Below are 15527 nucleotides of genomic sequence, written 5' to 3'. Positions count from 1 at the left end.
TTTCCACGTGTGCCATCTTGGACAAGTCATTATCTAGCTGGGCCTCACTCGAGGTATGATGGCGATTGACAGACTCCACAGGGCTGAAAGACCCAGCCACGTCTTCCATCTCAGCTGTAAGGGGGTGCGTACCAAAGGAAGGGATTGGTCTTCACCCCCTTCCTGCTTGGGAAAGCCTTAGCTGTGCCCATCTTTTATCTGGGAGGGCTTCGCTACCCAAGACCCAGTTCCCAGGGTGCTCGCGGAAGCGCTGTCCTTCATAAACACGGGCAGCCAAAGCCCCCTGGAGGTGTCCTGGATCCCAGCTGCCCCTAGAATTAAGGCAGAACCCCCAGCCACCACCCCAGGTTTAACAGGGGCGGGAACTAACCAGCGCTTTTCAAAAAAGGTCAAGCCGAGGCACCATCCAGCCGAACAGGCCATTGGTGACAGGAAACACACTCAGCCAGAAGCAGCTACACATGTGTGTCGTGTCTCTGAGTGCTGGGTCCCTCAGTGGCTCTCGACTGGCCCCAGAGCTGGGGAGGGTCCACAGGCAAGCCAGTTTATTCTTTTTTTTTTTTTTTAATTTTTGCCAAGAAGCTGAGAAAAACAATGCTGAGGGATTGCTACACAACCAAGCTGGGAGAACCAAGGATGGTTCCTTCACTCCTTCCCATGACCACCGAGCACACGAGGCACTGAGGTGGACTCTCAGAGCACTCTGCAGACATCCATCAAGCAGGTTGAAAGCAAACCAAGAAGAACAAGCTAGAACAGGGGCAGGGGGAAGAAAAAGAAAAAGCAAACCAAAACCCAGAAAAATCCGTGTTTACAAGTATGTACACAAAAAGTCAGGGTTCAGGAGGTCGTTTGCCAGGAAATAGGGTCTCTGTCGGTAGACAGTGTGGGGTGGGGTGTGTGTGTGTGTGTGTCTGTGTATGTGTGTATACACAGCTTATGTAAATCGACTCTCCACAGAACGGGTGTGTAGACCACCAAGATCACCAAAGTGCAACTGGGTCAAGTTTCCCATGGAGACAATTTGAGGGAGGGGCCCTGGGAAAAGTTCTGAGGCCTTGCAGAAAGCGTGCACATGTGCACTATCGATTTTGGGGCCACCTCATCTGAGGAAAACCATCTCCAGTCCCTTCAGTACACTTCTGATACATTCAGTTCATGTAAGTGGTTGGCCGAATGTGTTTTTTCCTACCACTCCCTCTGAAATGTTCAAGAACATCCATACATCTGTCACAACTGTGGCAAAGGTAGCTACATGAATCAGCCTTGGAAAATGCAGATGCAATATTTCACATTCGCCTTTTACAAGCTAGCAAATGTTACATAAATAAAGCCGAAAATAATATGACCCTCCCTTCCTCCAATCAATAAATACCTATGGTTACAATTAACTTACTCTAAATCATAAGATGTTACTACTAGTCTTCAAGAAGGAAAAAAGGAGTCCTTGAGAAGCATTAGGTGCATGCCTATCATAGCTACCCACCTCGCTGCCTCCTTCCTGGAGGCACCTCTGTTCCTACAGAACAAACTGGAAATGCTACGGACACTCTGCCTCATGCACTTCCAGTTTCACCTGGGGTAGCTATTCTGACTCAGGCCATGCCCTCTCATTAGAGGGGAAAACAAAATACCACACACAAAGCAAAAACCCCACGCAACAGCTGGGGAGGAAGGACCAGATACACTACAGCTTTTGCATGCAACAAGTACCTACCCACTGGACGTGCTGCACCTTCTGAGTCCTTTAGCACCTTGAGAGAAAGGGTTGCTACGTCTTTGAGGGCTGTCGGGAGAGGGTGGTGTGGCTGTGCACAAAAGCAGGGCTCAAACCCAGTGGCCCCTGGAAAAACCTTTCCCCTACCTTCTCCCCCAGCTCTTCCAACTCCCCTGCTGGGGCTTCCTAACACTAAAATAGACTCTTTTTTCATCATCTCTCTATTTACATTAAAGATACAGACACATCACTATACACAAAAGGCTATGACAGTGAGCAGCAGAATCAGAAGAGAAGAAACCCAAACCCAGCCTGGCTCAGCGGTCATTCTGCCAATGGGAGGTGCTGCCTCTCTTCTTTGCTGTTAAAATCCTCTTGTTGATGGGGAGGGAAATTGTGTTCCTTGAGGTTGCTCGCCCCCAGATTTTGAAATCAGCCCTTCCTGGGGGTGGCCCAAAAGGAAACAAGTTTTATTATTTTTTTTTAAAACACCGTTATCATCTGGTTTAATTATTCTATAAAAACATAGTGACTGGATCCAGAGACCACAGCCTCAGACTCATTGGCAAAATGATATTTGGTCTCGCATTTGCCGCCCTGGCTTCCTCTACCCATATAAAGTTTCTGGAAGGATCTGAGTAGAGAGAACCCGGGACACGTAGTAGGCAGGCGAGTCTGTGACTCGGTAAGAACCGAAGGACGGTGTGGTGAGCAGAACACCCCCAAGAGTTAGTTGATGCAGTTGGAAGGGAGATGTGCACTGAGCAGTGGCTCCTAAATCCATCCTGTGGCTCCGGGGAGGCAGAAGGAGGAATGAGGCTTGGACTCACTGGCCGTCCTCTGTTCTCAGTGGCTCCCAAGTATATACAATAGGAACTGCTAGGATGTTCTACACCTTCCCCAAGACATCAGGGACAAAGTGGGGTGGAGTGAGATGGGGGACGAGAAGAAGGTATAGAAAACTCCAAGGGTCTTCTTTAAAGGTACCCTGGTACTCAGTTAACAATTCCTCCCAGGCAGCTAGCTCCTGTGAGAGCCAAGACAATGGAAAAGAGGGAAGGTGGGGGGGGGGGGTGGAGGGAGGGAGGGAGGGAGAAGGAGGGGTTGGGGAAGGCATTCAAGCAGCTGCAGCTTCCGGATATGTGTCCACATCTGTGTTCCGTCTTCTGAAAAAGAAAAATTCCCCCCAAAACCACACCCTGCCCCTGCATTGTCTGTTTGACACAAAGTTCCAGGACCCTGAAAAAAAAGCCCCAAAGTGCTTCTTCATCGTCTTGGGGAATACAGGGTAGGTGGTGGTGGTCTCTGTATTTTCCGAAGCTGGGGGTAGGGAGTGGGCAGAGTAGCAAGGTCAGCCTCAGAAGACTAAAACCTCTGACCTTGCTGCAGTCTTCTTAGATGTCAGAAGACAACCAGGTTTCTAGGCGGAGCACTGGGGCTTCGACAAAAACCGTCAGAAAGGCTTGTCTGGCCTGCTGGTCTTGGCATCCCCGCTGGCTGCTTTGCAGATGACGCTGTTCGTGTGCTTGCAGCGGCAACCAGGGCGGCGCAGACGGTCGTAGCCGCGCTGGGCCAGCTTCACGCAGCCGGTGGCAGGCAGGTAGCAGAGCAGGCAGGGTAGCACCACGGAGAGAGCACCCATGAAGGACCAGCGGGCGCAGCAGTTGGAGCGGGAGCAGGAGCAGGGGTGGTCAGCACAGGAGCCCTCATCGTCCTCATTCGTGCAGTGGTAGAAGATGCCCTGCACCAGACACATGCATGTGCCATAGTTGACCAGGGTCTGGGCTGAGCACAGGCACTCCTGGTTGCAGACCCAGCAGGAGGGCAACGTCCGCGGGGATGCACACTCCTTGCATTTACACTTCCCACAGGCCTCGCACAGCAAGAAGTGCTTGTCCAGCTCGGATGGGACTGCTGGGCCCTTGAGGTCCAGCGGCTTGCAGTGGACCACCTTGGGCTGGATGCGCACAGCCCTTGGTGAGGCCTGGTCGGCCACGGGTGGTGGTGCCATGTGGTCTAAGAGCCGCTGGTCGGAGGATGTGCTGCTGCTGCTGCTCACAGAGCTGGGCCGCCCGCTGAAAGAGATCCAGTGGTGGGTGACATCCTGGTCACAGCGGGCAGGCGTCGGGGCCAGCTCTGGGGCCCCACCCCGGGTCCGCTTTGGGCCAGTGATGGGGGCCAGGCCAGGGTTGTCTATGTAGTCATTCTCCACGTGGCTGGTCTTCATCTGGTCAATGGGTAGGATGGTGAGTGGGTGCTGGAGCCGGCTGTGGGACATCCGGCTGTCAAGAAGGGGCTGGACCATGACTGAGCTGGGAGTCAAGGGGGCGCTCTGTGGGATCGGGGGCTCCATGGGGCTGGAGGTCCTGGACTGTATGGAGAAACAGGCTTCTAAGGGCCCTGGGGGTGGGGTGGGGAAAAGGAAGAGAGAATGGATTCCAGGCATCAGTATGTGGCCTGCTAATACCTCACCCCCCTCTCATCAGGTCCTTGGGAGCCGCCCAATTGAAATAGGAACTAAAATCACTGTGTGGACTTTCCAGTGACTTCCAAGCTTAGATGATTAATAATGACAAGAAGTCAGTGGTGGAAATAATACTTACTGAGCACTTAAGACGGAGGTGCTCTCCTAAGCACCATATACAATAAGTCTTTGACTTCATGATAAGCCTAAAACATAACTACTATTATCCTCCTTTTCTATTTACAGAAAAGACATGTTCAAATTAATTTGTCCAAAATCACACAAAACTATCCAAAACTATCAGTAGCAGGACCCAAACCCGGGCAGCCTGATTTCATTCTCTTAGTCACTGTGAAACATGCTCCTTAGTTAAGATACATAGCTCAGTGGATATAAACACAGGATCTGGAACCAGACTCAAATTCGATTCTCACTTTGGCCTAGCAATATTGCCATGAATGAGTTCTTTCATCTCTGTGCCTTAGGTTTTGGTCTTGTCATCTGTAAAACGGGCTCTTGCGAGGATTAAATGAGAAAATACTATCTATTACCTAGCATATTACCTGGCATGCAGCAACAATTTATCGCTGCCCCAGGAAATAAGCTGAGATCTCCTGAGCACTTATAAGCACTTCCTGCCAAGCACTGTGCCAGGTACTGGGGACAATGTGGTGAACTCAACAGACACCTCTGGATGCTCCCGTGGACTTTTTCAGCTGGATTAACAAGCCCTTTATTTCAGATATTCGCAAGAGAAGGACTGTTATCTGACCCATGCACATCCAGGATATTAACTTATTACTACCACTTCTTAAGAGCAGCAACCTGCAGTGGCTAATAATCCCTAGGTATGTCAGCTTCTGACAACTTGGATGGGAAATCCTCTCAAGGGGCACTCACATCACCCATTTCCAAGTGCTGAGCTGAACATTCAGCCTAAATGCTATTTACTAGAATAGCTAAGCCAACCCTGGATCAGTTTCTAATTTCACCGAGAGAGTGCAATTTTAAGTTGGAATCCAGCCAGAGATTCAACTGCAGTGCCTGACACGGAACCCCAGGAAGTCACTTAAATCAAAGAGCGGAAACGGCTTGGTTCAAATTTAGAAAGTGCACATTGTTTTCTATTAGAAGTGCCATTTCCTTGCCTGCTGACCTTTACAGTTGGAATTCTGCTGGAGATCAATTTAAAGAAATAGCAGCAGAAGGCCAAGACCTCTGCTCAAGGGGACACAATTTGGAATCCAAGGGAAAGATTACACTCTAGGAAGATTCCACCCCAATCTTAAGAACCCAGGGAATGGGGAGGAAGGATAGAAGAGAAAGGTAAGTCTTTAAAACAAAACCAAAAAAAGGTCATTGGATTAATATATTCTGGGGTGGGGTTTTAGTAAACGCTTTTGCATTTACTAAATTTGCATCAAGATGCTAATGATGTTCTCATTAGGAGAGCTGATCCTGCCCCTCTGCTGTTAGGTTTATCTAGAACCTGTCTAAAATAAAAAGCTAGCTCTAGATGAAAGTTTATGAAGGGGATAAAAGGGGGCTATCCACAGGGCTCCAGTCTGTATATCACTTACACTGCTAAATCCAAAAAGCATCCAGTCTTTTCTGCAAGGTTCAATGCTCAGTCAACTGGTATTTCCCATTCACGCAGGGCATCAACTATTGGCTTTGCTCCCATGGCCCCACCTACTTAAAAGGATGCTGGTATTTCTTTACATGCTTCGTTTTTCCTGTCTTGGAGAAAGCCTACCTAGCGGCAGTGCCTGCCCCCCATGTTCTCTTTGGATGAAACCAGAGCATCACCTTCGAATTGCTGACTTCCTAGTGGCAGAGTTTGCCTTAAGTTTCTGGCAGGTCTGCCACCAAAGAGTAGCCACTTGCCAAAGCAGCCTCCCGTGGAGATCCTGTGGTCAGGGCTGGAGAGAGGGAATGCAAGTAAGCATCTATGGAGAGGAGTTTTTCCAAGGATCAGGCTGATGACAGGGTAGGAACTCCAGGGAATGCTACCTCAGCCTGCCCACTTACTGTCAGTAGGGGTTCCAAGGCCTTGCTTCTAGAATAAATGAGTTTGGGGCAAGAGGCCAGGGTTAGGAGCCCAAGGTCCAGCACTGAGGACGGTGCTTGGAGGAAAGGCCTAAGAATAAAAAACGCCATGGATAAGATTCTCCAGCACCAGCCAGAAACCTCACCCCCAGACAATGATAACATGATTCCCTTGTTCCAGAAACCCATGTCAGGAATATTCAGGGTCCTGCCAACACAATGTAGGCAGCAGTTTGAAGCTTCTATTGCCCCATATAGTTGGGTTTTGTCTCTCAGGACAAGGATTGGGTCTGGCCATGCTGTGGGAGAAAGTAAAATACTCCCTTCCCTTGAGCAGATTCATTTTTTTTTTTTTTTTGTGAGGTTCTTTAAAAACAGCCACATTTCCTACAGATAAAGCAAAAGAAATGGGCAATGCTCAGAAATTTTAATAGGCCTTGGAATCAGAAGGCAGATTCCCCAATTCATGGAAAAGTCCCACCAGGAAGCCAGGATGGGAGCAGCCACTGCAGGCAATGGGGATGCTGGCATTCACAGGCTCCCATAACCCTCCAGAGACAGCTGTCAACATCTGGGCCTGCAGTTGAGGCCAGACATGGGGATGGGAGCTTGGCCCACGATGACTCGGCTCTCTGGGGATGATGCAGCATCCGATGGCTCCATTGGGCATATTATAAAATGTATCTTCCCTTCCATAACCCTGATGTAGTAGGATTCCTTTCAACCACCAGCTCAGCAAAAACCAAATCAGAGATCCACTGCTGCCCTCACCACTCACCAGCAGGGACCCTCCAAGAACCTCTGCTGAATTTATTTGGCTGACAAAGAAAAACAATTTTCTGAGCTGCCTATTTAATAACCCCTCAGCACAGCTAAATGATGTCTCAAAAAAAAAAAAAAAAGAAAAGAAAAAGAAAAGAAAAAAGAAAGGCCTGGCACAGTGGCTCACGCCTGTATCTCAGCATTTTGGGAGGTCAAGGCACGTGGATCACTTGAGGTCAGGAGTTTGAGACCAGCCTGACCAACAGGATGAAACCCTATCTCTACTAAAAATACAAAAATTAGCCAGGCGTGGTGGCAGGCGCCTGTAATCCCAGCTACTTGGGAGGCTGAGGCAGGAGAGTCACTTGAACCCAGGAGGCGGAGATTGCAGTGAGCCAAGATCGCACCACTGCACTCTAGCCTGGGCGACAGAGCAAGACTGCGTCTCAAGGAAAAAAAAAAAAAGAAAGAAAGAAAAAGAAAAACCAACTCTCAGTTATTTGGTAGATCAATCTCGACTCACTGAGAAACACCCGCCCTCCACTCTGAGCAGTGCTGACAATCTTAAGTGCAGATTTAGTATGTGCTCTCTGCTTCCCCTGCAAGGAAGTAAGAGATTTATGATGTAAATAGGAGAGAGGAGGCTTTGCCTCATTTAGGCAGTTTGGAAGATACTGATGGCCAATTTGGAAGACACTGGACAGAGAAACAAACCCAGCACTCCACTTAGCCAAAGAAACACCTCTATCAAGTTTAGGTGGTACTCTTAGGAACTGGCAAGAGGGAAGGGACTTTTACGTGCACTCAACCTTCTAATAATAATAAATAATAATTATGGAAGCGGCTAATATTTATGAAACATTTCTTGGTGCCAGGCTCCGTGCTAAGCCCTCAGTGATTTATTTTCTCATTTAATTCTCACCATACTTCAAGAGAGTACCCATTTTACAGAGAAGAAATGGAAGCACAAAGGGTCATAGAGCTAGCAAGTGACCAGAGCAGGATTTGAACCAAGACAGCAGAGGCTTCAGAGGCTGAAATATTAACATCTCCGCCCTGACTTACAATGACTTGCAGAAGCCCTCCATAACCTCTGGGAATTCATGGGAAGGCATGAAAGTGCCATCACTTTCAGAACCATGGACTCCTCCAGCCCTCATGGAACATCATCAGAACATCCTGGGGCTATGCAATGCAACCACCAGGGAAGGAAAGCTAGATGGGCTTATATCAGCCTGAACCCCAGGGAGGGGAATTTTCAGTGTGGAGAGTGAAGGCTGTGGGGGTTTGTAATCTCTCTCCTTCAAGGAAGGCTCAGAATTCAAGTTCTCTTCACTTCCAGTTTAGTGTTATGTGCCATCCCCCTGTCTTAAAAGTGGTTTCATTTTTAATTTTCTTTTTTTTTTGAGATGGAGTTTTGCCTTTTTTTGCCCAGGGTGGAGTGCAATGGCACGATCTTGGCGCACGACATGCTCCACCTCCCAGGTTCAAACGATTCTCAGCCTCCAGAGTAGCTGGAATTACAGGCATGTGCGACCATGTCCAGCTAATTTTGTATTTTTAGTAGAGATGGGGTTTCTCCATGTTGGTCAGACTGGTCTTGAAATCCTGACCTCAGCTAATCTGCCCGCCTCAGCCTCCCAAAGTGCTGGCATTACAGGTGTGAGTCACCACACCCGGCCTCATTTTTAGTTTTCTTATAGTTGAATGGATTTCACTTGTAGGAGTTTATTACAAATCAGTCCCCAAAAGGAAACCCTGGGGTGGAAAACAATCTCTACTCCTCCCTACCTATCAAGTTGAACTTAAGGGTCCCTAGGGTACCTTCATTGATGGGGCTCTCCCTGGTCCAGGTCTGTGAGGAAGGGAGGGAGCCAGGGCACAGAGAGTCCTAGAATACTGAATCAGCAGGATATCAAAATCCCTAGAACACCCAACACTGTATTTGCTGCTTGGCAGGTCTGGGAGCCCAGAGCCAGCCAGTCTGACACTCACTGCATTTGTACCTGTGGGGAGGGGGCTGAGCATCAGGCTGCAGACCGCTCAATACAGGCTGGCTGAAAAGAATCAAGAGGCATGTTAAATGTCTGCACAACTGAACAGGATGCCTAATCCCACCCACCCACACCCTCCCCTTGACTTACCCTAGTGAGGTGAGTTGGGAAATATTGGGAAAACCTGACAGTTGTACTTTGAAAGCTACAGGTCAGCTAATGACAAACTGGCAAGAGGCTGTGAATGAATGGGTAGTTTGAGCACTGCCCCATTCAGTCTCAGCGGGTTATTTCAGTGAAGGTTGTTTAACCCTTTAAACAACTCAGAATAAAGGTCTCTAGGCTGCCAGAGAGCCTGCCCACCACTATGGCTTGGTTCTTTGTGACACTATCCCAGTTTAGCTAATTAAGCTACAACCAAATGATGACTTATTACTTTAAAAGGACTTTAAAAAGAGGGGGAGGGATGCTGAGGGAAGCAGAGGACTTGCCCCTCCCTATACCCTACAAAGAAAATCTCTGCTGAGAATGGCCCCAGTGGGAGAATAAAGCATTTGGGCAGCTGGATTTGTCTGGGAATCCTTCTCCCATCTCCCTACCCCCAGCACCAGCACTAAGAAGCTCACCTCTGGCCATAATCTGTTAGAGATCACAAAAGAAAATGGTTGCTTTTCATCACTTCATCCTACCACCAGTTAGGGGTTCCCAACCCTCTTCTTCTCTTCCCACAACCAATCAGCTGAGCTCCAAAGCCCGAGCACACGGAATGGTGGGAATCTTGCTGGACTTTGGGCTCTTTAATCAGCTTCAAGTTTTTGCTTCACTGTATTACTGCCGTAATTGTCTGCCCAGATTCCCATAAAGAAGGATTAGAAGCCAAGAGTCAGTAAAGAAGGAGTCAGAAGCAGCCTGTTAACCACTGGCATGGTTTGGGAACTATTGGCCAAGTCCAGGTCTGGGTGGGACCAGAACCCTAGACTCCTAAGGCAGGGCTTCGTCCCACAGACACTAAGATCTTATTATTTGTCTCCTTACCCTCCACCAAGAAATGAACTTACAATAATAGATTTTAGCTTACTCCTAGGACAGGAGCAGGAAATGACTTCCCCTTCCCCCAACCAGAGAAAGAAAGACTACTGACAAGGGAAACCACTCTTCTGCAAGTGGCCACCTGCCCCAAAGGGCCCCTTCCCTCCTCTGCTAGATCCAGCACATCTGTGCTCCCTCCCCTGTGCCCCTGCTTCCTTCACTGACTGGGGCCTGTCCTTGGAAAGAACAATCGTGATCACAGCTGAACTGTGGAGTCTCTTAAGCCCAGCCACATGTCCCGGATACATTCCCCAGCCTTGTCAGCTGTCCGGATCTGCAGGGTGGCCCCAGACCCCTGAGAGCCAAGAATACCCTCCCTCTTACATCATGCAACACCCCACACCTCCTGTGCAGGAAGGGGGCACCCTTAAAACCAGGCCCTCCTCCTAGGAGCTCAATAATAACAATGAGCATGGCCCTAGTCCCAGCCGCTCACTAGCAGTTCTGCTGGCCCCCTGTCCCCTTGGGAGGAGTTTATTTTCTCTACTGTGCAGATGGGGAAACTAAGGCCATGCTTAGCAGGTTTGCCTAGTCACTCATCTGCTCTGTCCAGGCCCCTGGCTGGGTCTGGAAGGGGCAACACAGCTTTCTGAAAGCTGTTCATTCACCTTCCCCTGGCTCTTTTGAAACAGCAAAAATATATTCTAATGAGTTACTGTTTCTCCTCTCAGGGAGATAAGGTTGGCCGTGAAATAGAACCTTCTCCACTCTGGCCATTTCCCTTCCTTAAAAACTCTGTCATGTCTACATACAAAACCCCAAATTTTCAACTTTATCTCCAAATTCAGAGGCCTGGGCAAGAATCCTTAGCCAGGTTATCACAAGGGAACTGCCACCTAAGTAGAGGCCAGATGACAAACACTCTGGATTTAGAACCAAATGGAACACCATGATTCTCCAAGAAACACTGGACTTTTCTGAATAAAGAGGGAGGGCTCCTTCCTAGGCCTCCTTGGCACCAACGCCCAGGCCCTCATTAACAGGATAGCCCAAGGACAGAAAAACACTGTGGGGGCCCAAATCTGGGAGCTGTAAGATGTCACACCATGAGACGTTCAGCCCTGGAAACTGGAATCCCCACATATGGTACCAAAATATTAAATGCCAGAGCAACACAGCTCAAAGGTCACTTCTGGAAGTATTAATGAGTTTTATTCCTCTTAATTTTTAAATCACTGATTTTCAAATTTGGCACTGAAAGACTGCTTTCATTTATTATCCACGAAACTCAGCCAAAGCTCTGGGCACAGGTTTACCAAAGTTGGGGCTGGGGTCATGTGTGGGTGTGAACTGGGCAGGACAGATTTCCAAAGAGCCACATCTCTCCACCAATTCTGGGAGGATGCAAATAAAAATGACATGTGAGACTGGGCGCGGTGGCTCACGCCTGTAATCCCAGCACTTTGAGAGCCCGAGGTCGGCGGATCATGAGGTCAGGAGTTTGAGACCAGCCTGGCCAACATGGTGAAACCCTATCTCTACTAAAAATACAAAAATTAGCTGGGTGTGGTGGTGCACACCTTTGATTCCAGCTACTGAGGCAGGAGAATTGTTTGAACCTAGGAGGTGGAGGTTGCATTGAGCCAAGATCGCACGACAGCCCTCCAGCCTGGGTGACAGAGCAAGACTCCGTCTTAAAATAAATAAATAAATAATAAAAAATAAAAATAAATGAAAATGACACCCGTAAGCTCCAAATATCCACCTGTCCACAGCCTCTGCCCTGCTATGTGTTCTGTCTCCTCCCACCAGCCCCAACTAAAGCTTTAGTGAGATGTGGCCATTTCAGAGGGTGATCTGAAAAAGGTCATGGGTCTGGGCAGGAGGGCTAAGGGCAAGAGGGCATTTACACTCCACCAAAAGGGAGTGACTCTCGATAACCAACAGATGCCTTTCAAGTCTCCTCACCGTAGCTGACCAGTATTTGTCCATTGAGATTTCAGAAATCTGCTACTAAAATCCCCACCCTACACCCGTAACTGGCCACGGGGCTTGGTTGGTAAGTGTGTGTGCTGTTCACCACATTAGGATTTGCTGGAGCCTGGCGGCGCGTGAGGATCCTCCCAAGGGATGGGAAAGAGGAAATGTGATTTCACACTGGACATCTCCACTAGTTCTTTCCCACCCTTCTAGGAGACAGAGAGGGAGAGAGAAAGAGAAATCTTTAACCGTAGCCCTGCCTCTCCTAGTCGTCCTGACACCCGCACTTAAAAAAAAAAAAAAAAAAAAAAAAAACCTGAAAATTTCAGAGATGTTTATGCTCCATTTGTGTGAAGATCTGGAGCACTCTAAACATTGTGAAATCCACCAATGCAGTATTGGGTAGGGCCTCAGGCCAGACTGAGCTCATTAAGAGATTGATAAACCCACAGTTCCCAACTTCTCTGAGCCTTGTACCTTCCAGTTTCGAATCCCCAGAGGCTTGTCAGAGAGATTAGTGCCTCCGTCAGCTACAGAGACAGACAAGTGCTTGCTCCTGCCCCTCTGCAAGTTCTTTGGCCTCCAGTGTGTCTGGCCTCTCCCAAAACTGGAGAGAATCACGCCACTGATTCGGAGGCAGGAAAGAGGGGGCTGCCACTAGGTTTGGTCACCCCACTGTACACTCTTCTTTCCAGCACTAACCGCACTGGGGGGTACCGAAGCCTTGCTGCGCCAGAAGGCGGCCTCCTGCCCTCACAGAGGCCTTGGCAATATGGATGCCCCTCCAGCAGCTGGTGAAAGGGGCAGCCAGCAGCTCCCTGCTCTGCCTACCATCTAGCCCTTCCAGCCCATTTCGCCTCTCTTGTCCATCCTTCAGCCCTATAAGCCATGCAACCATTTTCCGTCTCCCTTGCCTCTTCTGCTCACAACCCCCTGCCCCCAATCAAGGAGAATTGAGAAACCGTCTTCTTGCACAAGAGTAGCTACTGTCTAAACGCTTTTTGATCGTCTGCATGGAGGGGGAACTAGGCACAGCCTTGGACCCGGTGATGGAGCCAAGCTCCAGCTGCCCTGGCTAGCCAAACCCGCCCTCACCCTGCTCACTGTCCCTGGGGTCTTAGCGATTCAGAATTTTTCAGAACGTACCGTCTCTATTCTCTTCTCTGTGATGTCAAGCCTGGTACCACCAAGAAGGAAGGAGGGAAAGTAGGAGTCTTATCTCTCCTACGTTCGCAACCTCTTCCTCCAGCTCCCACACGCCTGGCGTTATGTAAACGCACCTTCAGCCCCCACCACAGCCCTAGCGCGGCCTGGGGGCTCCGGGGCCTGGCACGGCTCGGTGCCCGGGGAGAGGGAGGTACAGGGTGGCCGAGGAGCCTCAGGCCCTACAGAGGCCAGGCAAGAAAAAGGCAACTGCAAGGCAGTTGCACAGCATAAAATGCGGCAGCGGAGCAAAGGTCAGACGGCGAGGAACCGCCTCGCCAAGGAGAGGGAGCAGAAATGCCCAGTCCTGAGCCAGTCCCTCGCTGACCATCGAGGGAGAGGCAGAAGGGGAGGGAATTCAGTCCGTCACCGCTCCGAAGAGAAAGGAAAAAATCTACGTCGAGCATAGGCCGCTACGGCGGGCTGGGAGATACACGGCAAAGCTGGCACCGTGGGCACGGAGCTGGGAGTTGGGCGAGCCGCCCAGAGCGAGGGCGCCCCCCGACCCAAACGGTGGCTCCTGACCAAGCCCAGAGCCGCCCGTTCCAGCGTTCGAGGCGGATGGTGGCAGGAGAAGGAAAGAGGCCAGGCCAGAGGCAAACTCCCGGGACACGCACGGGGCTTCCCGAGTCGCAGAGGGCGGGGAAGCCGGGCTTGGCAATGCCCAGGGGTCGGAAACGGCGGTGCCAGGCTGTGAACACCCCCGGCGCCGTGCCGGCCGGGCCGAGGGCGTCAGGGAGCTGCGGCGCACCGCAGCGACTCAAGGAGGCGCAGGCTGAGGGAAGGAACACTGAGGCGCGCCTAGAAATAGCGCACCATTTGCCCCAGCCCAAGGGGGGAGTCGCGTCGCCGCTCAGAGCGGGGCAGTTTCAGATCCCAAAACCGGCCATGGACTTACTTTGAGGAGCTGCAGGGTCACAAGCATCGCCCCACGTCTGTCTAAATCCTGGAGCCAGAGCAGGCAACCGCCGCTGTACTCGCAGACGCCGGCCGGAGGAACCGGCAAGGCTCCCTGTGCTCCACAGCGCCAACTCCGCGCTGTCAGCTCAGCTCGCTACCTCCGCGGCGATGTTGCAACCACTGCCTGGGAAAATGGCTTTTTTATGAATGGGAGGGAAGGGAGCGCCAGTGCGCACGCGCGCCGTTCGCGATTCTATGAATGGGTGGGCACAAGAGACCGCGAGCGCGCATGCGCTGCGCTCCATTTTTTATGAATGGGGGGCGGGAAAAGATCTTAACCCGTGATTGCTGGGACTGGCTCAAGCTCCAACAGGAGCCGTCGTTCTTTTACAAAGAGGGGTGGAGGTTCCAGTGGAGGTTGTTATTGCCTTTTTTTTTTTTTTTTTTTTTTTTAATGAATGGAGGGCGGCGGCGACTGCTGCAGCTGGGCCAGCTGCGCGGGCTGCACCCCCTCCCAGCCTGCGAGAGGAGGTAAAGGCCACCTTCACGCCACTGCGGGCCTGGTTAGGAACCGTCAGTGTCGCTGGGGGGCGGGGGGCGCTGCGGCCTCCGGATCCCGGGATGAGAGCAGGGTGGGGGAGGACATACCTAGATCTGGGGATCTCTGCCTCCCGCAAGCAGTCAAAAGAGGGGGCTGGAGGACCCCTACTGGGGGCCTTCTCTTGCTCTAGACCAGAGACGCCAGGCGGGAGGGATCTTGAAGCTGCGTTTACCAAATATTAAGAAAATGTCCATCATCCGTATCAAACGGTGGGGTGGGGATTGGTGAGTGAATCTGATTCCTTTTCCTGAGGCTGAATCTCTCGTGAGTGCTGGCCGCCCCTCCCCCCATTTCTTGGGTGTAGACAGTGACTGGGCCCAGGCCTCTTCCGGCTCCAGTAGCCCCCGGGGCGATTCTGGCAATTCAGCCAGAGGAAGCCTGGCCCTCGCCTCCCAGCGTTCCCCCCGCCCCAGTGCAATGTCCGCAGTGCCCGGGCGTCTGCCCGCCCTCTGCCGCCCTAGCTAGGTGTCCTCTCTCTGTCCCAGTCGGTTTCCTAGCCCTCACAGGACGCTGGCCTGAGGAGCCTCGGTCCACCTAAGGCCCACGGCCCTTTGCTGTTGTAGGCGCCTTTCCCCAATATCCCCCACCTCTCGCCAGCCTCCCCTCCGGGGAAGTGGGAGCGGCCGAGAACTGGCCAGGTGGATGGGTGGAGCCGGCCGCGCCGAGGATGCTGCCGGGGTGGCCTCAGGATTAAATAACAACGGGGCTCTTGAGCCGCAGAGGAAATGGAAATGGCTGGGGATCCTTTCTTTGCTGTTAATGATGGTGGCGTTGGGGGGCGGGGGTGAGGATCTGCTGAAGCCGGTGAAAAGAAAAGACCCCGCCATT

The 15527-nt window shown here is 51.1% G+C and overlaps 1 protein-coding gene across 2 annotated transcripts; it reads right to left on the bottom strand.

Annotated features, from left to right (window-relative positions):
* Window positions 1-500: 500 nt before the first annotated feature.
* SPRY4 (sprouty RTK signaling antagonist 4) lies at window positions 501-14297 on the bottom strand. Of its 2 annotated transcripts, none has more exons than XM_008014786.3 (2): window positions 14097-14297; window positions 501-4117 (listed from the first exon to the last, which is right to left on the bottom strand). In XM_008014786.3, the coding sequence occupies exon 2, from the start codon at window positions 4068-4070 to the stop codon at window positions 3171-3173; it is 900 nt and encodes a 299-aa protein (XP_008012977.1). In that variant the 5' UTR covers window positions 4071-4117; window positions 14097-14297; the 3' UTR covers window positions 501-3170. The 2 variants fall into 2 exon arrangements, with proteins under 2 accessions (XP_008012977.1, XP_008012978.1); XM_008014787.3 differs by lacking the exon at window positions 14097-14297 and adding an exon at window positions 13142-14054.
* Window positions 14298-15527: the final 1230 nt, after the last annotated feature.

Source organism: Chlorocebus sabaeus, chromosome 23 (genome assembly GCF_047675955.1).
Source record: "Chlorocebus sabaeus isolate Y175 chromosome 23, mChlSab1.0.hap1, whole genome shotgun sequence".
In the NCBI taxonomy this organism is placed as follows: domain Eukaryota; kingdom Metazoa; phylum Chordata; class Mammalia; order Primates; family Cercopithecidae; genus Chlorocebus; species Chlorocebus sabaeus.
Note: the sequence above shows the minus strand (reverse complement) of the source record. Positions and strands in the feature narration are given on the sequence as shown.

Bases quoted from the DNA above. Each gene is read 5' to 3' on its own strand.
- SPRY4 (XM_008014786.3), bottom strand. From the start codon at position 4,070: ATGGAGCCCCCGATCCCACAGAGCGCCCCCTTGACTCCCAGCTCAGTC.